The following is a 23,286-nucleotide window of genomic DNA, read 5'->3' as shown; positions in this document are numbered from 1 at the left end:
GTTCTTACGGCTTTCACGCTGCTGTGCTGCATAAAAACTCCAGCCACCGACTTTCTTCAACACACCCCCTCTCCTAATGTTATACACACAACAGACCCATGCACTCTATAAAAGGAGAAAAAAGAGAGAGGGAGAGATATTATTGAAGGTTGGACGTGGAGCAGAGAGAGGGAGTATTATTTTAATTTTTTTTTTTAAATATTTTACTGTATCTTTTTATTATTTCTTTTGAGAGCTAGTCCATTCATGTTGGGCTAAACCTCTTAGCTAGGGTTAAGAGGTGAAGCTTGTAGCGTGATGGGATAATTTTATGGCTTGGATTCATGTTTATGAATTAATGTTTGATTCTACTTGGATTAACAAGAATATTTACAGCTTTTAATGATTTGTTGTGACTTAAATTATAGTAGATCTGCTATGGCTTTAAGTATTCCCTTTCCTTTATAGTGATTATGCAGTTAGAAAGCCTTGTTGTTGACTATCGCCTCTTGGACATGGTTGGATGATGGAATCCTTCCTAACATTTATATATCTCTCAGATTAGTTGTGGATTGATTTAATTCTGTTGTTTATCTTGTCTTACGTGCATGGTTTGGTGATGGAATCCATTCTAATTTACATCCGTCTTATCTTTTGAAAACTAAATTAAAAGAAGTTCAGATTGTGCTTTAGTGATATATTTTCTAACTGGATGAAGATGGGACTCGAAGTCCAGTTGAGTTTATGAATCAAGCGTAAACCTCCCTGATCTCTACAAGTGGATCTTTGGCACCCTAGTTTCTCACATTTGATTTCTATAAATTTTAGATTAATATTTTCACCATTATTTCCTCATATTCACTTGGTTTAGATTTCGTCTTATTCTAATTTTAGTTCGGGTTCTGGTTAATTTCAGATTATGTACAGGTTTAGTCCCTATTTTATTGAAATTATTACTACTTTGAACCCTATACTTGGGGTGTGAATAATGCAACTCCCGCTAGGGTTTCCTTTTGCTTCTGAATCCTTTGTGTTTACACCGCAAACTTTTTTATTAAGAGAAATCTCTACGTATAGATGCTTTAGTATTGAACTTTTCGGGAGAATCTTTTGCTTAATCATGCGCGTATATGTGAGCAACCTGGTCCAGATTACTTAATTCTTGACTAGAGGAGTGAGATTTGACATTTACTACTAGCCAGTAGTGATGGACCAATTCGGTCAAGTCAGGATCTTCCTTTAATGAGCCGGGGTGTTTGGTCGTAACATGCGGAATCTAATTCAGACGTCCATCTCCAAACGCAAATACAACCACACCACTTGTCTCGTGATCCGTGACATTCATTGGGTGATTCCTAGCTACAATGGATTTTCCTGAGCCTGAAAATCAGGCTGCCCCATTTATCAGGTGGGTCACTCATCCACGAAGAAATGGACGGTTAGAAAGAAAACGATGACCAAATTCCTATATTCTACGGCTCCAAGCACGTGTTATTCACCTGCTGCAGTTTGATGGACACACGAAAATAAAACTGGGACATGGTTTTTGGGTTGATCTTTTTAGTAAGGAGCGTAAGCAGTGTGGAGCCCATCCCATTCTCATGTCATTTTCTCTTAGGAAGAGTTTACACGTTCCTTACCTCTCCACGGTGCACGTCGTTGTACGGTCGGTGAATCTCGACCATCCATTTGGTCTTCTGGGGTCCATGGTATATAATTTGAAGATTCCTAGCCACCCAGTTAATAGGCTTTTTCCTTTTGCATCTGGACTGGTTATTCTCATCTATTTTCACTGCCCTATCAAGGCCATCTACAATAGATACGTTCAGATGGACGGTCCAGATTCACAAACAACGCAACCATGTGTACATGTGCAGCCGTCATTGGACCTAACCTGAAACTTAACGGCCTGGGTCCAGATTTTGAACCTTTAATCGAACGAAGTCTAGTTGGTGAGTTTTTATGAGCTGGTGTGGGACCTTTCAAAATCCACGTGACTTAATTCATTACAATATTTAAATAAGTCTAGTTTAGGCTATCCTAATAGGCTGTTATGTGGATTAAAAAATCTAATGTCACGTGAAAAGAAAAGGTGAAAATATAAAACAAATAATAATATTAAACCATTGATTTTTTAATCACACATGATTAATGTAAAAATATTAAAAGTCAATGATAAAAAAGTGAGAACTATCTTTAATACATATGTAAATATATAACTATAGACTTAATATCATTTAAAAAAAAATAGAAAGTATTATTGAAATCGTGAAAATGGAACTATGTTTTCACCTAACAAGTTTGCCTTTTATAAGCACCAAAAAATCATCATGGTTGTGTAAGATGATTTCATTTTCATTGTTTTAAAAAGGATCAAGATAATTTCATTTTCATTGCTTTCAAAAGGATTCCAACAAGTAAGATGGATTCACATTGCCTACGCTGCTGGACCCCACTATGATGTATATGTTTTATCCATGCTGCCTATCCATTTTTATTTTTATTTATTTTTAAAGATTATTTTTGAGTATGAGTCCAAAAATGAGACATATCCAAATCTCAAGTGTACTCATTATAAGAAAGTAGTGGTAATTAAAAATGCTCACCATTAAAATTTTCCTAGTAATCACTGTAATGTCTATTTGCCATTTAACATGTTTATTAGGTCACACGGATTTAGATGAAGGTAAAACAAAAAGTATCAACTTCATCTAAAGCTTTCGTGGGCTGTAAAAAGTTTTTAATGGTGGGCATTCAATCACTACTTTTTCTTGTAGCGTGGTCCATACGATAATTAGATCTACTTCATTTTTGGGAAGATACCTAAAATGATGTGGAAAAGTAGATAAGCAGAGTGGATAAACCACATAAATCATGGTGGGGCCCACAGAGAACCGTCTTGGAAGAAGGCAATTTGTGCCCAATTCAGATGGCCCAAATAAGGAAAAGCAGGAATTAGGGATCATAAAAACTACTAGTTTAACTAGAGAAAGTGTGAATTATAAGTTTTAATTAATTAATATGTGGATGGATGTGATAATTGTAGAATCACATGTTCTCTAGAATGAGATAAGTTGGTGGAAAAAAAAAGAAAGAACGGATGTGACTGTTGGTAGAATCACATGTTCTCTAGAATGAGATAAGTTGGTGGAAAAAAAAATGAACGGATGTGACAGTTGGTAGAATCACATGTTCTCTAGAATGAGATAAGTCGGTGGAAAAAAACATAAAAATGAACGGATGCGATTATTGGTAGAATCACATGTTCTCTAGAATGCGACAGACAAGTAGCTGGAAAAAATGAATGAATGTGGCAGTTCACATGCAATGTTTATATATATATTTGGTAGTTATTGGGCCTGAGTGTAATCCTATTATACTAGGTATAAGACTAGGTAATCCTATCATAAGGACACCCTGATCCATAGCTCAAAGTGGCGGGCGGAGTGAAAGATAACTCGTTTCAACACCGAGGCCTTGGCATCGAATTCAGTATTGTGTACTAACAAGCTAATCCGACCAGGTGACCCATTTGCATCTCTAAATCTACTCCGTCTGATCATCCTTTTAGTGCTGATACAACATTTTCAACCGTTTGATTTTGCATGAGTTGCAACATAACAATCTAATAATTAACTGTTTTATGGAGCCCACGTGGAAAAATGAATAGATGATCCAAACCATCCATCAGGTGTGGACTACCGTGGATGACTAAAGTCCATAAGTCACAATGATTTCCATTCAATTTGTGAGATCGACAGTCCAAAACAGAAACCACCCATCACTCATCAGTGATCCACATTCAACTGGGAAGTAGAAAGAACTCAACCACCAAGATTTCCAATCAGCTATCAAAGGTACATGAGATGGACGGTCCCGATATAAAAAATTCAGCCATCTGGGCCCCATCCAGCAATTAAAAACCAATGAACATTTCAGACATTATGAGAAATGTGGTGTACGTAATTCATTTCGCTTCCCACATCCTGGATCATGAAAAAATCATTTCCCCATAGAACATGGGCTGTTAAAACATCAAACCTCAAACTGATCGCTCTATCCATATATAGGGAGATGGGACCAAAAAACATACATACCATCAGAAGGTTGAGAGAAGTCATAAGTTTCAGATCAATGGCTGAGATTAACTTCCAATGCAAGCGGACGGTTGTTAGCACTAAGGCGGTGAAACCGGGGACATTCTACTCTCTATCTGTTCTAGACCGTTCGATGGAGAAGAACGTCATCCGGATCATCTACTACTATCATTTCCCATCTAAATGGGACGCAGGTGGGCCAACGAAGAAGCTAAGGGAGTCATTTTCTGAACTTCTTTCGAGCTATCCCATCGTGACGGGTAGATTGCAGAAAAACCCAGATGGGCATTGGATGATCAAGTGCAATGATGCAGGGGTGAGATGGATCGAGGCTAGAGCGAAAGGGAGCGTTGATGAATGGCTGCAGATGGCCGATAGGGTGCAGGAGCTCAAGCTTACTTACCGGGAGGATATGTTCCATAAGCCATATTTCTGGTCTACGTTCTATGTTCAGGTGAGCCTACTTCTTGTTGTGATGCACCAGAAATTTGGTGTACTTGACCATTAGATCCGACGGTTGCCATGCATTTGGCTACCAAAGCTAAGGCAATCATGGCCATCCGTGGTGGATGGTAGGCATGCACGCATCCACCAAACACATGAAAAATGGTAGACTTCACGAGATGGGATATAGGTCCGAACTTACATGATCAGGAATCATGCATGGACGAATTGAAACTGCTAGGACCGTCCCCGCAGCTTGATTTTCCAGTCAGGGCTCATGCAATGTGGGCCCCATGATCTAGATGGTCTACATTGATATACATGCATGACGCGTGTTAAGTGAATGTGTGGTTGCATCCACCATACTTGGGTAAAACAGTGCATGACGTGTTAAGATATACGGTCCATGCAAAATTGGGTCCCACAAATCGATCCGATTAATTAGGTTGGCCATGTCTGCACATGGAGTCGAAACCATTGGTTGTCCATTAATTTCCATGTTATGGATGGACGCTGCTACCAGTCAGGTGGCTAGTGGTTGGTGCTATGTGGACCCCACCATGATGTATGTGTTTTATCCACGCCGTGCATCCATTTTGAAAGATAATTTTAGGTTTGATCCATAAAATGAGATTGATCTAAATCTCAGATGGACCACACCATGGGAAAACAGTAGTGATTGAATGTCCACCATTAAAAACCTCCACGGGCTCACTGTAATGGTTATTTGACACCTAACCTGTTGATTAGGTCATACAGACTTAGATGAAGGGAAAAAAATATATGAGCTTGAACCAAAACTTTTGTGGCCTTGAGAAGTTTTTAATGGTGGGTGTTCAATCAACACTGTGCTGTCCACTTGAGATTTGTATCAACCTCATTTTTGGGCTCGTAACATAAAATGATCTGGAAGAATGGGTGGACGGCATGGATGAAACATATAAATCATGGTGGGGCCCACAGATTCGTTTTCACGTATTGTGTACAAAGAAGATTTGAAAGTTGTTTAGTCGAGAAGGGCATCTTAGATGGCAGCCAGCCATATTTCAATCAAATCCTATTGCATCATGCTTCCTATTACATCATGCTTGTTTTGATGTGGGTGAGGGCAACGAAAGTAACAATCTGCATCTGATGCATGTAGCAGCTTGATTTCGACTGCCATTAATCTTCTTGGCAGGCCCACCTTTTCCTCCACTACACTATCCAACACATGCAGCTGGTATTAGACATGGATGTGCGTGATTGTTAGATACAGTGGTTGAATTTGATCACGTTCAGCTCACTCATGTCAGCTTAATGTACAGCCCGGCTTTTCCCAACATTTATTTGTGCAGGACATCTTAGACAAAGGGTGGACCCCACCATGAATATTAACTCGTGTAAAAAAATCAAGTTGATCTACTCATCAGGCAGGGCAGGGCCACTATAAGGATGCCAGTTAACCAAAACTCCATGGGAATTACCATGATGTCCATATAAAATCCACTCCATCCATCCGTTCTGACAGCTCATATTAGGATGAGGGCCCAAAAATAAGTCACATCCAAGACGTAAGTGGGCCACACCATAAGAAAAGGTGGGGATTGAACGCCCACCATTGAATAATCTCGGAGCGCACAAAGTTTGGATGTTCCTTATGAACGGATTGGATGGCATAAAACCATTACCTCAGTAAGCTTTAAATGCTAAGTGTTTCCATCCCACCGTTTCCTTCGGTGTGGCCCCCTTAAGTTATGAATCTGTATACTATTTGGATTCTCAACCTAAAATGAGCTGGAAAAACTGATGGACGGAGTGGATTTCGTATGAAGATTTCGCTGGGACCCACAGATCGATGGATTTCACAAGGTTTGATGGAACTCTTCATTCATTGTAGGTGACCGAGTTCGAAGGTGGTGGGCTAGCAATCGGATTGAGCTGCAGCCATCTACTTGCAGACGCTGCATGTGCAACCATGCTAGTAAAGGCATGGGCAGATACAACCCTACTCCAAAAAATCCTCACCCCTCCACTCTTTCAACCCTTGCCCTCGAGCAAGCTCAGCAACGAGACCACCACTCACAATCCATTCAACAGCTTGATCGACCACTACCAATCTGCCATGTCGATGAACCAGACCCCTCCAATCTCAGACCCTGAGAATGTGAAGTACACGTCAGTCACATTCGCCTTCTCGTCCGAGAATATGAAGAGGTGCATGGCGGATGCTCGAACCAACGGCTCGACCACCCCTACACCTTTCGAGGCACTGGGTGCACTCTTGTGGGTGTGTGTGAGCAATGTGAAAGGAAAGATAAATGAGCTCCTTAACATGTCCATATGCCTAGACATGAGAAATGTGTTAGGTCTAGATAAAGGGTTCTTTGGAAATGTGATGGTCTTTAATAAAGTGTGTGGAGAGGGGCTAAATGAAGTGGGCCTTGTGAGAGCTGCTAGGGCCATTGCTGATGTAGTGGGCCAGATGGGGAATAAAGAGGTCATGGATTTGATTGAGTGGTTAGGATCGGGCAGTGGAGGAGAGAAGCTCACCCATCAGCTTCCTATACTCAATGGTCCTGATCTTGTGTGTGTTAACTGGGACAGCCTCGCTGTCTATGCGGCGATGTTTGAAGTGAGGGTCCCACCTATCCGTGTGTCGTACTATTTCGAGCGTGTGATCGGAGAAGGACAGATACTGATACTGTCTTCACCTGAGGGTGAGGGGACACTGAGCAGGTGGGCCATGGTTACACTTCCTGAGGACCAAGCTGTTAGATTGTGTGGTGAAAATCTTATCCTGCGATACTCTCCAACCATCATGATGGGAGCCCCAGAAAAAAACAACCACACTCTAGGTTGAGCCACGGCTGCAGTTGACAGTGGGTAAAGCTGATTTATAGTGTTGTTTGGGAGGGCTTGTTTCTATTAATAAAGCTTGTGGTAGATAAAATAGAGGAATCGAAGGAAAGAAAGACATGGACTATCTGATAAATAAGCATTATTTACACATGCATAGTAGATTTGATAATTCCCGTTGTGACATGCGTTTGTGATATTGTGTGGATGGGTTATCAGGCATGTCAATGAGTTAGGTTTAGGTCAGCTTAATGGTGTACCATCATGATCCAACTTAATGGTACTGTACCAATTGTTGTATTTAATTAATTTATTATTATTATTATTATTTTTTAAATATGAAATGTATTTCAAATTCAATTTCTTCGTTTGTTTCTTGTGTTTTGAAAAATCATTTTTTCTTTTAGTGGCTCCCTTAATCCATGTCGGAAATGACTAGGGAAATAGCAAGTTTATAAGAAGAGACTTATGCATGAGGCTTGAGCCCCCTGTCAGGGGATATATGAATTTGGTCCGATGAGACAATGCCATTAGCCCGAACTGGTGCCATTGACCACATATGCACGCACATCGAGCCGAGACGTGTATGTGCGCATGCTGTGCCGGGTCCAGGTCTATGTATGGACTAAGAGTATATTTGTAGTAATAGTTTTGCTTCGTGAGTATACTCGTAATTTTTTGTTTTACGCGAAATTTAAACTAGAGACGCGTCTGTTCGGGTGATCGCACCAGTTGTGTTTAAACCCAACAGATCTAACCCAATTAAAATGTTGCTTTAATCACGTAATCATGGTCTATAAATAGACCTAATCTCAATTTAGTTTTTTATTGGAAATAAATAATTTCTCTATCTGTTTCTAAAAAATAAGTCTTTGGTTCGGTGTTTTGCAAACTGAGTTCACCGCTGAGTCATTTCATTTCGGGTCCAAGTTCTACATATTGGTTTGAGCCCGTGTACCACAAGTTCACCATTGGAACCGGGTCATAGTTGTTGTATCTTGGAGGCCAACTATCTAAGATTCTTGTTGCACTTGGGACGCAGTCTAAGGATAGTAGATTTTGTTTTTAGCCGAGTGACTCGGTCACACATTTACCCAAACAATAAGTTCTTCTTACTTCTTTTATTTTTATTTTTTGAATTTTTATCTATTATTTTCATCATATATATCCAACAATTTTGAAACCAAATTATTTGTTGGAAAAGTAGATATTTATTTTGTTATCTGTTCGAAAACAAAAAATATTTTCTTCTTTTGACCCTTTCTGTAATTAGTGTTCAACTGTTTCTCGAATTGGTTGAAAACCTTATTGTAATATCAATGGCCACCATCATAATCAACCTCCAACTGAACTGTCTAAAATTGAACCATTCGCTAGACAAAATTTCAAAAGATGGAAACAAAAGATCATTTTTGTGCTGGAAGCATCAAATATATCTTTTATATTCTTTCATATTCATTTATAGTTGATCCAGCCAATGAAATTGAATTTAGAGATGCCAATAACTGTAACAACTATATTTTGAATCCCTTGTCAATGAACTATACTATATTTATGTTTCCTATGAATCTGTTAAGGACATTTGGATTGCATTAGGAAAGAAATATGTCCTTGAAGATGCATGATATAAGAAACATGCTATCGTAAATTTTCTTCATTATGAAATGACAGATGATAAATCTATTATGAAGTAGATTCACGATTATCAAAATTTGATACATAAACTATTGGTTGATAGATTAAAAATGGATGAGGTATTCCTGTTAGGAGCGCTTATTGAAAAGCTACCTCCTTCATAAAAATAATATAAAAACTTGAATGAAACATAAGAAAAATGACTTTTGTTAAGAAAATATAATGGTACACATAAGGATAGATAAGTTTAATAGAAACAGAGACCAAATTAAAAATGCAAATGGGTCACTATCAAAGGCCAATCTAGTGGAAACGAGTCAGGTGTAAAATAATAATAAGAAAGAAAATTGTTACAACTGTGAAAAGCTCGGACATTACTCTAAGGAGTGCATGCTAAAAAAGAAAACAAATGGTCAATTTAAGAAAATGGAACCTACAACCTATAACCATTATAAGATGCCTGAACATTATAAAAATGAATGTAGGCTCAAGAAAAAGAATATTAAATATGAAGTTAATCTCGTTAAAGTTGAACAAAATCCGAACATGGTTGTCATTGTTGTGTCTAAAGTGTTCTTAGTAAATAACAAGGAATAAATATTCAACACTAGAGTAACTCAGCATATATATAAGGATCATAACATGTTTACCTCCTATCGGGCAACAGAAAATGAGGAATGTTCATAAAAAATGCTCAATCATATCCAGTTGTTGGAAAAGAAAATGTTTTTCTAAAGCTCACATTGGAATTTTTTTTTATTGTTAAAGAACATGCTACAAGTGCCTAACATTCGTTGTAACTTGATCTCTGTTTCACTCCTCAATAAGGATGGAGTCAAACTAATATTTGATTATGATAATTAAGTTTGCAATGATCACAAATGAAACCTTTATTGGAAAGGATTACTATAGTAATGGTTTGTTTGTTATATATAAATGCTACATATGACATTAATAAGATGTCATCCGATTCTACTTATATTGTTGAATATATATATTTTATTATGGCGCAGTAGATTTAGTCATGACATGGAATTCTTAAAAAGAATAAAACAAATATGATTGCTATCTAATATATTAGTCGATAACTTCAAAAAATGTGAGACTTGCATAAAATTCAAGTTTGTTAAAATGTCCTTTAATTAAACATGTTAATAGAAGTTCTGAGTTATTAGAATTAATTCGTAACAACTTGGATGATTTCAGAAATCACAAGTCTAGAGGCGGCAAAAGGTACTACGAAATGTTTGTAAATGACTATTCTAGATACACTAGAGTATACCTTCTAAAGAATAAAGATAAAGCTTTAGAAACATTCATTAAGTCTAAGAACAAAGTTGGAAATCAATCTAGCAGGAGCATTAAAAGACTTAGATTAGATAGATAAGGAGAGTATGAATCTTTTCAATTTAGTGAACTTTGTAAAAAGAATGGAATCGTTAACAAAACTATTACTCCTTAGATACTGGAACAAAATGTAATAGTTGAACGCAAGAATATAACATTGAAAGAAATAATGAAAGCTACATTGAATAGTTCTGATTTGCCTTCTAATATGTGGGGAGAGGCCATACTATCTGCCTGTTATATACAAAATAGGATACGCCATAAAAAAATTAGTAAGACACCATATAAAATGTAAAAAAATTGCACTCTTAGTTACACATACCTTAAAGTGTAGGGGTATCTGGCTAAGGTAGGGTTACTTGAGACTAAGAAAATGGAACTATATCCTAATATAACTAATTGTGCATTTATAGGATATGCAGAAAATAGTACATTGTATATGTTCTTAGTTTTGAAATTTAAGGATAATATTTTACATCCAAATACTATTATAAAAGCTAGAGATGTAGAGTTTCTATAAAATAACTTTCCTATGAAGTGTAGATCCATAGAAATAAATGACATTAATAGATCAGATGTTGCTTCAACCAATATAAGTGTAGATGTGAATAGTGAAGTAGAACTAGAACCTAAAAGGAGCATGAGCGCTCAAAAGGATCGAACAACCTAGAGATAAATTTTTTTATTTTTTATTTTCTTATTTTAAGATGATCCTAAGACCTATTCAGAAGCCATTAACTCTCATGATGCATATTTCTAAAAAGAAGTTATAAACGATGAATTAATGTAAATCATATCGAATAATACCTGAGAACTTGTCAACCTTTCTGTTGAGAACAAGCTTATAGGATGTAAGTGAGTGTCTAAAAAGAAGCTTAGACCATATTAATTTATAGATAAGTTTAAGGCTAGATTGGTTGTGAAAAACTTTAGACAAAAAGAATGATATGATTATTTTAATACCTATTTTCTTGTAACTAAAATTACAAAGATTAATATTTTAGTTGCGATAACATCCATATACAAGCTAGTAGTACATCAAATGAATGTTAAAACACCATTTCTAAATGGAGAACTAGAATAAGACAACTATATGGTGTAACATGAGGGTTATATAATTCTAGAAAAGGAAAACAAAGTGTATAGGCTAATCAAGTCCTTGCATGACCTGAAACAAACTCTTAAGCAGTGGAATGAAAAATTTGACAATATTTTAAAGTCAAATGTGCTTATATGTACATTATAGGCTTATCTTTGGAACTAGTGTTAAGTTAGTCAATTCGTTTAAGAAGCTCATGTCTTCTAACTTTGATATGAAAGACTTAGGAAAAACAAGTATGATATTAGGTATTGAGGTGATAAAAAAGATGATAACATTACTCTGTCTCAATCTCATTATGTTGAGAAAATATTAAAAATATTTGATCAATTTGATTGCTTACCTGTTAATATATTATATGATTATCTCAACTTGAGTATTCTCAAGTAATTGGTAGCCTAATGTATCTAATAAACTGCACTAGGCTTAATATTGTATTTGAAGTAGATAGGCTAAGTAGACATATATAATCCTGGATATAATCATTGAAATGCTTCGAATAGAATACTAAAATATTTAAAAGGTACTATTGTATATAGTATTCATTATACAGGTTATTCTCCTATGTTAGAAAGTTATAGTGATGCCAACTGGATCACTGATTCAGATGAAAAAAATTCATAAGTAAATTTGTTTTCACCTTTGGTGGAGGTGCAATATTTTGGAACTCTACTAAACAGACTTACATTGATCGGTCTACTATGGAGTTCAAGTTTGTCGCTTTAAAAAAGGCAGAATCAGAAGCTGAATAGGTTAGAAATATATTAACGGATATGCCTCTGTGGCCAAAAACCTATGTTTGCTACATCTATTCATTATGATTGTCAAGCGGCTATTGTCAGGGCCAATAGTAAAATATACAATAGCAAAAGTAGACACATTAGACTTATACTAAATATTGTGAGGCACATTTTGAATTGAGTTATAACTATTGATTTCGTAATATTAGAAAAGAATTTGGCAGATCCTCTAACCAAAGGACTATTTAAAAGATTACTCATGGAAACATCGATGAGAATGAGGCTGAACCTAACTGACAATCCAACATATACAAGTGGAAATCCCATGCGATAAGTTCAATGGGTTAACAACAAGATATTAGGAGTCTAGGAAGCACTGCAGAGAACTTATCCATTTCTTTGGTGTAGGCAGTGTAAGCAGCAAAATGAGAGATGATAAGTTTTTGAACTCTTAATGAATCCATAATCATATGTGGTGGTGTATCCAGTTGTTGTGTACACTTGATGGAATTTACCTACATGAGTGTGAAAGTGGGGCAACTTCTTATGTGAATATATGGGTTGTTTTTCTAAAACACTCATGAAAATTCAGGTAAAGGTGCTGGCCAAAAGAAAGCAAACCGTATAACCAATTGTGGCAGAAAAGTTGTGTGAATGGCATGTATAGTCGTTTACGCTTTGAGGGTTAGGTTAAAGATCTATAGTCACATGATTCCTATTAACTTATCTTGCTTATTCTAAATGTCGATTAAAGTTCGATAGACATTGACACTATTACACAACTCTTCTATCCTATATCGAAGTGTTTTAAATTTGAAACATGTGAAAAATTATTGTATTTTAAAAGGTTTTTTTAAAAATGAAATATGTTTCAAATTTGATTTTCCTCTTTGTTTCTTATGTTTTGAAAATTTATTTTATTTTATTGTGGCTCTCTTGTCCCACATTGGAAATAACCAAGGAAATTAATAAGTTTATAAAAAGGAACTTTTACATAGGGCTTAAGCCTCCTCTCAGGGGGAATGTGAATTTGGTCCGATCGAGGGCTATGTCATTAGCTCGAACCTATGCCATTGACTATACACACACGCGCACTGAGCCGAGCTAAGTCGTTTTGTGGTTGTGGATGTGTGTACGGATGCACGTCATCCCGGGTTGGGTTGGGGGTCCGGGTCTATGTGTGGACTGAGAGGACACTCACGATAATGGTTTTTCTTCGCAAGTATACTCACACCTTTTGATTTTGTGCAAAATTCAAACCAAAGGCACGTTTATTCGGGTGGTCACACCAATTGGGTTTAAACCCAATGGATCTAACTCATTTGAAATGGTGCTTTAAGCACCTAATTGTGGTATATGAATAGACCTTATCTCAATTCAATTTTTCATTTGAAGCAAATGATTTCTCTCTCTGTTTCTTGAAAATAAGTCTTTGGTTCGGTATTTTGAAACTAAGTTCGCCACCGAGTCAACTCACTGCGGGTCTAAGTTCTACACGCTGGTTCGATCCCGTGTACAACGAGTGCACCATTGGCATTGGGTCATAGTCATTGTATCCTGGATGCCAACTATCTAAGATTCCTTTTACACTGGTCTAAGGAGGGCATATTTGGTTTCAAGCTAAGTGACTCAGTCATGCCTCGACTCAAACAATAAGTTCTTCTTACTTCTTTTATTCCTATTTATTTTAATTTATATTTTTTGAATTTTATCTATTTTTTTCAATACATATATCCAACACCTATCATGGTTGAATCAAATGGCTAAGATTAGGCTATTATTGTGAATTTGGCCCAGCTTATATCGATAATAACCTTATTACTTTTTATCTTTCAATTGTCCATTTGCTCCATGTATTATATATTCTTACCATATATAGCTACTTAGATGTATTTGTATTTGTTAAAATCTCTTTTAGATCTCTTACATCGTTTGTAGATTCCTGTTGTTCTTTGTAAAGTAAACAAGATAGAGAATTCACGATGTAGTCTTTTGTAGTTTAACACTCCAAGAGTTACTTGATACTCCATTTGGGTGCCATGGTTAATACATAGGTACTCAAAAGTTATACACATGGCATACATTAACTCAATTGCAAAATTCGCAGAGTGAACTCAACTATTATGATTTGAGCTAATTGAGTAGAAAACTCAATCTTAAGTGATACTCCTGACTCAATGCCACTAATCAAATCGGCTTACTAATTCAATTAGTTCAGTATAACTCATAAAGACTTGACCTATGGACACCCCAAAAAATGAGGTTAAACTACTCTTCGACTTCAGTTAGGCTTTGATAAAAACGTCCCCATAGGACTTGACTCTCGTTGAGCGACTGCATGAGTTGGCTAGGATGCATATCAGGAAGGTTCTAGAAATAGTTGAGGGTCTGGATCGACAAATGAAGGGGCCGACCAATCTAATTCCGACCAAATTGCTAGGATCCTCTCTAAGAACTGAAAACGCACATCATTTTGATAAAGACCTCCGGCTGGCCTAAAAGGCCTTAAAAATCGAGACAAGCAAGTTAAAAAAGATCCTCGATGATACCCGGAGATGACTAATGGATTGGATTGGCCAGTTTGCAACCCTGTTAAATCAAATATTGACTAATTTTCTCAGGTGTCCAGGAATTACGGATTAGTCAAAACACATTTGTTAAACTCCAACAATACCAAAAGTCCATGAAAGTCAAGCTGAAAGAATCCCTAACACCTCCCAGAGACGACCATTGGATCTGACCAGCCAACACTGAACTGGACAAACAGAGAAGCAGGGCCACCCACCTTGACCCTCACAAAACTCAAAACCCAGTACACGTTTGCAGCTATGTAAAAAGGGACAAACTACACAATAAGCAACATTCATGGCACCGTGAATGATAACCTGATCGAAAATACCTTAATGTGCATAATAAAAACCTATGGCCTACAATCGGCCTATTTAAGGAGCTATTAGAGTGTTAGTAGCTGAGAGAGGAGTAGAGGCAGAGGGTTGTTAAGATACATCTAGGTTAGTTGGGATGTGGGTCAGGGCGATCCAAAGTCAGTGCACTACTGGTAGCTAGCTGCGGGCACATGCCAAAACCTGCTCTGACTTCTGCTAAGTTTGGAAGAGGCACTACAAGATAAGTGACAATTATCGGCGCTTTTCTACCTGCGGCTAACATAAACTACCCCATTACAAATGTATCAACCCCATTACAAATGTATCACCGATGCCTTTGTGAGGTCGGCCCTAATGTGGGAAAGGACTGCTGGTTAAAGTCCAAGGGAAAAAGCAAATTCGTTAGCATTTTTCTCATTTCCCTTGTCCCCGAGGAAAAAAAAAAACCCTAAAAGCTCTCTCTCTCTCCCCTTCTACTTGCAGCTCTCTCACACTCTCTCTCTCACCAAAGATGATTACATCTTCCTTTTCCTTCATCTTTTTCATCATTTCTTCTAGATACTTCTAAAATCTCTTGATCGAGAGTTGCTTCTATGATCAGCAATCCTCAAAGAAGCAACACCTACATTCCAAAGCTCGAGCCTTTTAGCAGGAGCAAGAGCGATCGAGGAGTCAAAGAGCCTTCCTTCCTCCAAAAATCCTAGAACGAGCTTGACGATATGATTTCCTTTTCCAAATTTCTTTTGTAATGTTTGACAATTTTTGAACTTGAATCAACAAAAATCTACCATTCGCACAGGTTCGATCTTTCGAAATCGAAGGAATCTAAGGCTCCTATCTTCAGGTTCGATCTCTTCGTCTCGATGTTGCTCTTTCTCTGTTCTTTGCTTACATTAGGGCTCTCTCTCTCTCTCTCTCTCTCTCTCTCTCTCTCTCTCTCTCTCTCTCTCTCTCTCTCCTAGATTTTATTTTTCCATTCAGATTTTTGGGTCCCTTTTCAGATTTTTGGTACGTGGACCATAATATCATCATTTTAGGTCACTAAAAAATGGCCACGCTTGTGAAAACTAAAAAGCCCTTGTGTAATACCTCTTGTATTTCATGCATGCTAATTGTTTGATGAAATGGCTCGACAAGCAATGTTTTGTGTGGATGTAGCTAAGCAGAGGAATTTTGAGCCCCCTTTCAGATTTTTGGTGCATGGACCATAATATCATCATTTTAGGTCACTACAATGGCCCCATTCATAAAAACTAAAAAGCCCCCTGTGTATACCTCCCTGTATTTCATGCATGCTAACTGTTTGATGAAATGGCTCAACAAAGAATGTTCTGTGTAGATGAATATGGTGTAAGTTTTAGTGGTAAGCTACATATTTGAACTCGTGCATATTTCTTCAACTTGTGTGTCTCTTCTTCAAATGAGAATGAATGATAATGTGTGAACCAAGGACTGAACAGAGATCGAACAACACAGAATTAATGTGTGAACTTTATGTTATTTGCAATTAGTTCAAACTACACAATAAGCAACATTCATGGCACCGTGAATGATAACCTGATCGAAAATACCTTAATGTGCATAATAAAAACCTATGGCCTACAATCGGCCTATTTAAGGAGCTATTATAGGGTTAGTGGCTGAGAGAGGAGTAGAGGTAGAGGGTTGTTAAGATACATCTAGGTTAGTTGGGATATGGGTCAGGGCGATCCAAAGTCAGCGCACTGCTAGTAGCTAGCTGCGCGCACATGCCAAAACCTGCTCTGACTTCTGATAAGTTTGGAAGAGGCCTGACTGCGCCATCTCTTTGCCTAAAAAAAGTGTAAATAACTGAAGCAAAAGAAGTTATTGAATCCAAAGACTAGGGTTGAAATCAGGGACATCCAACTAATTAACCATTTTTGTCGGAAAAGGGTGTCTAGTTTCTCCTTTTCCTTTTCACATATCGAACCAATCCATACTCCACTCCACACATCATAAGGAAACCCACAACACATGCACAATTTTTGCACTTATTACTTTGTTTTTTCTTTTTTCTTTTATAATTTTGCTCACCTGGAGTCCTAATATCTTGCAAAGTATGACCTGATGTAGTAATGTTGAATCTTCGTCGATATCCCTAAAAGATCATAAGTTAAAAAATCATAAGTGCTTTGTATATTCATGAAAAATCATATATAGCTCAATATTCAACTTCTGTTAAGGACCGTACAACACTTCTAAGAGACAATATTGCCTCACACAAATGTACAGAATCCCATTGTTGAACATCAACAACAGAAAAATCTATCCAGTCAGCATTACAATAGGCCAGAATACCTGTAGGTAGCTATGGTATTTGAATCTGCTTTAATGTACTAAAGAGCACAATGAATAATATCTAAATGATGGACACATGTTGTCTTCCTGAACTGACTGACTATGCTCAAACATATACATTAATGTCTTAGTGAGTAATTGAGAGATAACTGATCTCGCCCACTAGACAACAATGCACAACAATGCTTCCCGAGGTGATGAGACACAAGAAAGAGGATTACTGGGTTTGAAAATCCTATCCTCCAATCTCCCTTTTTCTCATATTCTTCTTCTTCTTCCTTGGATTTTAACTTGCTAACTTGCCCAAGTTGTTGACTAGCTCGTTCAACCCCTCCGATTGCGTCAGTGCCCTCATCCACGAAGATCTACCCCATCGCTTCCGAGGGTAGTTTCTACGAGTGCCTTACTCAACAGTAGGACACCATCGCTGTAGTAGCGTTGCTAACACCATCTTCAAACACAACCCACTGGCAACCCCTCAAAACCTACTCCATCAAACCCTAGCCCTAGTGACACAGGGATGAACGTGATGAGGGTAACTACTCCGAATCCACGGAGCTTCTCTGGACTCCTCACAGAGACTTCTCAAATCCATGAGGAAAGAAAGCAGAAAATAAAAATAAATTCTAATAAATTCGAAATTGATTAATTGATCATTGATAATGTCTAATGTATCTCCTTAGACCATTAATATAGAAAAAAAATAAAATAAAATTCGTAATTACTAAAAATAGCAAAATTCTAACTCTAATAAAAATCCTAATTCTAATAAAACTCTTCTAAGGCCTAATTTCTAAAAATAAAAATTACAAATAAACTTTCTCTGGAAGAGTCCTAGTATAACTAAAAGTTATTTTTGAAAGGAAAGAAAATCTAAAACTCTAAAAATATTAAAAAAATCGGAATTACTAAAAATAGTAAAATTTTTCTAAAAATTCGTTTTTGAGTTGCAAGCACACATTTTTTGACGAAACGGACAGATGCGACCCACTTTGTGGGTCGGTTCACCTCGGATGGCCCGTTTAGTAAAGATTGATAGGTTGTACGCCCCATAACGATACCTGGATCAAAAGTTATGGTCAATTCACGATTCATCTTCTTTTGGCTCAACCATGCTAGGAACGTATCTGTGACACGTTCTACATCAGACCCCTCCACTTGAAAAAAACTCGTCCTCAAGATACGCAAGAGACTTGGCACATGAGTCTGAGATAATTTCTGACGCCGATGTTCAATAGCCCTTTTTTTGTACTTGGCATTAAGCTCTTGAGCTGATACAATACATGAACTCATGTTTTCCTTGACTTGACTAATATTGATCAGTTCCTTCACATCTTTCTTCAAGATCTCATATTTTTGTTGATAATGTGGGCAATTAGGCGGACTTGCCCCTGAGACGGGATCAACGTGATTTTGTATATCTTGTACGGGAGGCAACTTATCGAGGGGTTCATCGAGCACAATCTCCTTGAACTCCTGCAAAATTGGCTTCAAATCTTCTAGGATATTCACAGACTTCATATATTCTTTCTTTTCAACTAATGGATATATATGTCTTGTTTCCTCAGATTGTTTGACAAAAGCCTGTTCAGTTGTGAGAGACTGTTCCTCAACTTTAGAAGTCTTGGGTTGGTTCTCCCTTCCCATAGGGGTGAGGATAATCTTTTTACCATCTTTATTAATAAAGATAAATAGCTTATCCCGATCCCTATGTATAGCATTAATAGTATTTTGCCAGGGTTGACCAAGTAACATGTGGCAAGCTTCCATGTCGACCATGTCACATATTACTTCATCCTTATAATATTTACCAATGGAAAAAGATATACGACATCGTTCAGTTACCTCTGTTTTTTTGACCTCCTTGATCCATCCAATCGTGTATGGAGATGAGTGTTTTTCTGTTTTTAGTTGTAGCTTTTCCACCATTATTTTCGACACGAAATTCTTATCGCTCCTGACATCGATGATCACATTGCAGATTTTTTTGTATGCAGTGCACCTTGTTCGAAAGATGTTGTCTCGCTGTAATTCTATTTCTACCTTCGGCATGTATAACGACTTCCTCATAATCGAAGTGGTAGCCTGTGATTTACCATCATCTGATGGTGCTTTGTAGAAATTGGGGTTGTGTCGTACAACGACCATAGGCGGTTGAGCATCACTTTGAGCTCCGGGCGGAATTAGCGCATCCGTAATACGGTTGAGGGTTGCTTGCAGCCCTTGTATGGTCAACTGACTCTCTCGGTGGAAAGCTTCCATTCTTTCCAAAAGATAACGATTTCCTGGATCACCGGCCACAGGATTTTGATTCATACCTTCATTATTTGTCATCAGCTCGAGGAAAATCCTCGCTCTGATACCAATTGACGCAGGGATGAAAGTGATGAGGGTAACTACTCCGAATTCATGGAGCTTCTCTGGACTCCTCATAGAGACTTCTCGAATCCACGAGGAAAGAAATCAGAAAATAGAAATAAATTCCAAGAAATTCGAAATTGATTAATTGATCATTGATAATGTCTAATGTGTCTCCTTACACCATTAATATAGAAAAAAATAAACTAAAATTCGTAATTACCAAAAATAGCAAAATCCTAACTCTAATAAAAATCCTAATTCTAATAAAACTCTTTGAAGGCCTAATTTTTAAAATTAAAAATTACAAATAAACTTTCTCTAGAAGAGTCATAGTATAACTAAAAGTTATTTCTAAAAGGAAAGAAAATCTAAAACTCTAAAAATATTAAAAAAATCGGAATTACTAAAAATAGTAAATTTTTTCTAAAAATTCGTTTTTGAGCTGAAAGCGCACGTTTTTTGATGAAACGGACAGATGCGACCCACTTTGTGGATTGATTCACCTCGGATGGCCCGTTTCAGTAAAGATTGATAGGTTATACGCCCCATAACGATACCCGGATCAAAAGTTATGGTCAATTCACGGTTCATCTTCTTTTGGCTCAACCATGCTGGGAACGTATCTATTACACGTTCTACATCACCTAGTCAAACCTTCTATGAGAATTTGAACAGTGAACACACTCTAGTAGTCCAACAATCCACTTTCACTAACACTCCCCTTTAATGATGTACCCCACTGGACCACCTAAAGATGGTACAAACTATTTCCCAAAACCCGTCTACTTATTTCATATATGTCGGATGGAGCCGTTAATTGTGGAAAGGTCAATTTTATCCCTGGTTGACTATAAATTTATTTACTGTTTGACCCAGGCCTCTTTTGGCTATGTGGATTTGAAATAGCCTAGATTAGAAATCCCCTGGACTTGGAATCCATCGATTGTGTTTGGCACCTGGATTTAAAATCCTCTGTAATCCCAAAAATAGCTACAGGGGTTTGAATTTAATTACTAAATCAACTTTAATACCATAACTAGTGCATGTACATAATGTTTGAAATTAGCCCATTTAAATATATACTTTGGCTGAAAACAATGATCATGCATAGGATCACATCCGAGTGACTAACCAACGATTTTTAACCGTTGATTTACATGGACAATATTTGGACTGCACATGTCATCCTATTAAAGTAATTTTAGTGATGTAGTTGTTAATCTGATTGTTTTGTGATATCACAAGCAAGCCTGGAAGATCTTTGTCGCTCACATCTTGTAAAGACATGTTTCCTAGGATACTTTTTACATTCATTTTATGTGCATTACACTATCTGTCATTATGTTCTGTTGTGGAAGCCATTGATTCGTGTTTCTACATGAAATTCAAGATTGGATGGTCAAAATAACATAATATTTTATGGTGTATTCATCCTAGTCCCTAATTACATTTTACTCTAGTATCATTTTTCTTGGTACCAAATGATCTCTAACCTAATCAACTGGTTCAAGATATGGGTGGTGTGTGTTAGGGTGGGTGAGTGCACCACTGTGAAAAATCTCTCTTTCGACATGGTAGTAACATCTCAAATTGAATAGATGGAATGAGAGAAGAAGATGACTACAGACGGATGGCAGCAAGTGCGCTCAAAACCCCCACACAAACATCCGTTCACCCTATTTGCAGGAAATCTCTCTTTCGACACCTCTGGGGAGGATTTAGTGAGGATTTTTGGCCGATATATCATCAAAGTTGCTAAGGAAGTTCATATATCATCAAGATCTGCACCGGATTGAGCAACAACTCCTTGTTTCTGGAATATAGTGTCGCCGCACAGGTTTATTTGATTTCAATTCCTGGTATATTGTCCAAACATCCATGGTCAGGTCACTTAAAGAGTGATACTTTTTCAGGTATGTAAGCTCACTGCTTGTGATCTCTGTGAGATAGCAAGAAATTCAGCTCATCAATCTGGATTTTCCCATGCAGCAAAGGTGTGAAATCTTGAAAAATGTTTACTTCTTTGCTTTCTTTTGATTGTTTTTTAGTTTCTTCTAATCGTGTTCCCATGCTAAGCAAGAATTAGTTTGAAAATGCAATGCATTCTCTTCAAAGTTTTCAATCGGGTCCAAAAAACATAGAACGAAAGGTGGGGCCTATGGATGTGTGATGAGACCGAAATCTCATCTCGCAAACAATTCCAGTATTTTGGCTTGTCTATTTCCAATGCATTCTAATTACAAGTTACCACATATAACTGATGACACATTTACTTCACATGGGTTCATTTGTAAGACATATTTACAAAATAAAAGCAGGTGAAGGATTGGGTTTTATTGAGAAAAAAAAGGTGATTCTGCAACGTACTGGAACTAGATCTGTTTGGTTCCCCATTTGCAGCAAATGGCATCAGCTAGTGTGTTACCTTCGACTAGATTGAGAAACACAAGTGGAAATGTTATCAGCATGGATAGGTTGCTTGAAGAAATGAATGATATGAAGATAAGGGATGACAAAAACTGGTGTAGTTGAATTAGAAAAACATATCCATGCTATCTGAATCCAGAATTGGCATATGTGAGTGCCCAAATAATATAGCTGAAATAGAAACCATTACCCTAACTTCCTACCATGTTTTGGAATATTGGCTGTCTTGCTTCTCACTCTTGCTAAAGTCTAGCAATGAGATGCTGACTGGAAGCTTCAAAATTTATTTTCTTATTGTAATACCCAATGCTTGAATTTATTGGTCTTCTTTGGTTGATCTTTGTCATGGAATTGGCTGATTTTTTAGAGCAACTGCTACATTGTGTTGCTATGAGTGTTCCTTCTTCAGGCTTCTGCGTGCAAATACTTTCTTATTTTTCATCATCCTGATTAGTTCCCTATCAGGTCTTTCTTTTGTCATTGAAATCATAAGCTTTTTCATGTATGTGTATATATATGTACACGCGCATGCATATATTTGAATGGCAGGCCTGTTCTGGACATGTTGTAGAAGCTTGTAACATTGGTAGGGTAAGTTACAGATAATGGTATATTTTTCCCATTCTTTTGCTAAAAGGTTTACAACCCTTCATGTCATTTGTATGGTTGAAGGAACCCATTTTGTCTCGAACAACTCCTTGTTTCTGGATTTTTTTTTCTTGCTTTCTTTTGCAGTGCTGCTGATTGGAAATTTGCAGCTGACCAACTTGTTAGAACAATTCCAGATAAATTAATAGTTCACTGTAAGGAGTAGTTTTCCAAGTTTTCTGTCTTTTTTCTTTCTGTTATGTTTGGTATTCTTTTCTCACTGGGAACATTCCCTTTGGTCTGCTCGACGTGTATCTTGGTTATAATATCTGCGGACAGAAGTGTTTTTTGTGCTCATCATGTATATCTACACTATCTATTTCATGCATTGGAAAATTCATTTTAGGTTTTTACTTGCTGCCTATCACACAATATGCATTTTTTCTCACCCATGGAGGAGATGGATCGGAGGAAGTCAGCCAATATCACAAAGTGAGGGCATAGCCCTATGGAGGAGAAAATAGGAC

The 23,286-nt window shown here is 37.2% G+C and overlaps 1 protein-coding gene across 1 annotated transcript; it reads left to right on the top strand.

The window, feature by feature from the left end:
• Positions 1-4,086: 4,086 nt before the first annotated feature.
• On the top strand, positions 4,087-7,629 carry LOC131258190 (protein ECERIFERUM 26-like). Its single transcript, XM_058259348.1, has 2 exons — positions 4,087-4,530; positions 6,400-7,629. The coding sequence occupies exons 1-2, from the start codon at positions 4,114-4,116 to the stop codon at positions 7,360-7,362; spliced, it is 1,380 nt and encodes a 459-aa protein (XP_058115331.1). The 5' UTR covers positions 4,087-4,113; the 3' UTR covers positions 7,363-7,629.
• The last annotated feature ends 15,657 nt before the right edge of the window (positions 7,630-23,286 follow it).

Source organism: Magnolia sinica, chromosome 1 (genome assembly GCF_029962835.1).
Source record: "Magnolia sinica isolate HGM2019 chromosome 1, MsV1, whole genome shotgun sequence".
In the NCBI taxonomy this organism is placed as follows: domain Eukaryota; kingdom Viridiplantae; phylum Streptophyta; class Magnoliopsida; order Magnoliales; family Magnoliaceae; genus Magnolia; species Magnolia sinica.
This window is presented reverse-complemented; position numbering and strand designations above follow the sequence as displayed.

Bases quoted from the DNA above. Each gene is read 5' to 3' on its own strand.
- LOC131258190 (XM_058259348.1), top strand. From the start codon at position 4,114: ATGGCTGAGATTAACTTCCAATGCAAGCGGACGGTTGTTAGCACTAAG. The intron at 4,531-6,399 runs GTGAGCCTACTT...CATTCATTGTAG, and splicing joins GGTCTACGTTCTATGTTCAG to GTGACCGAGTTCGAAGGTGG.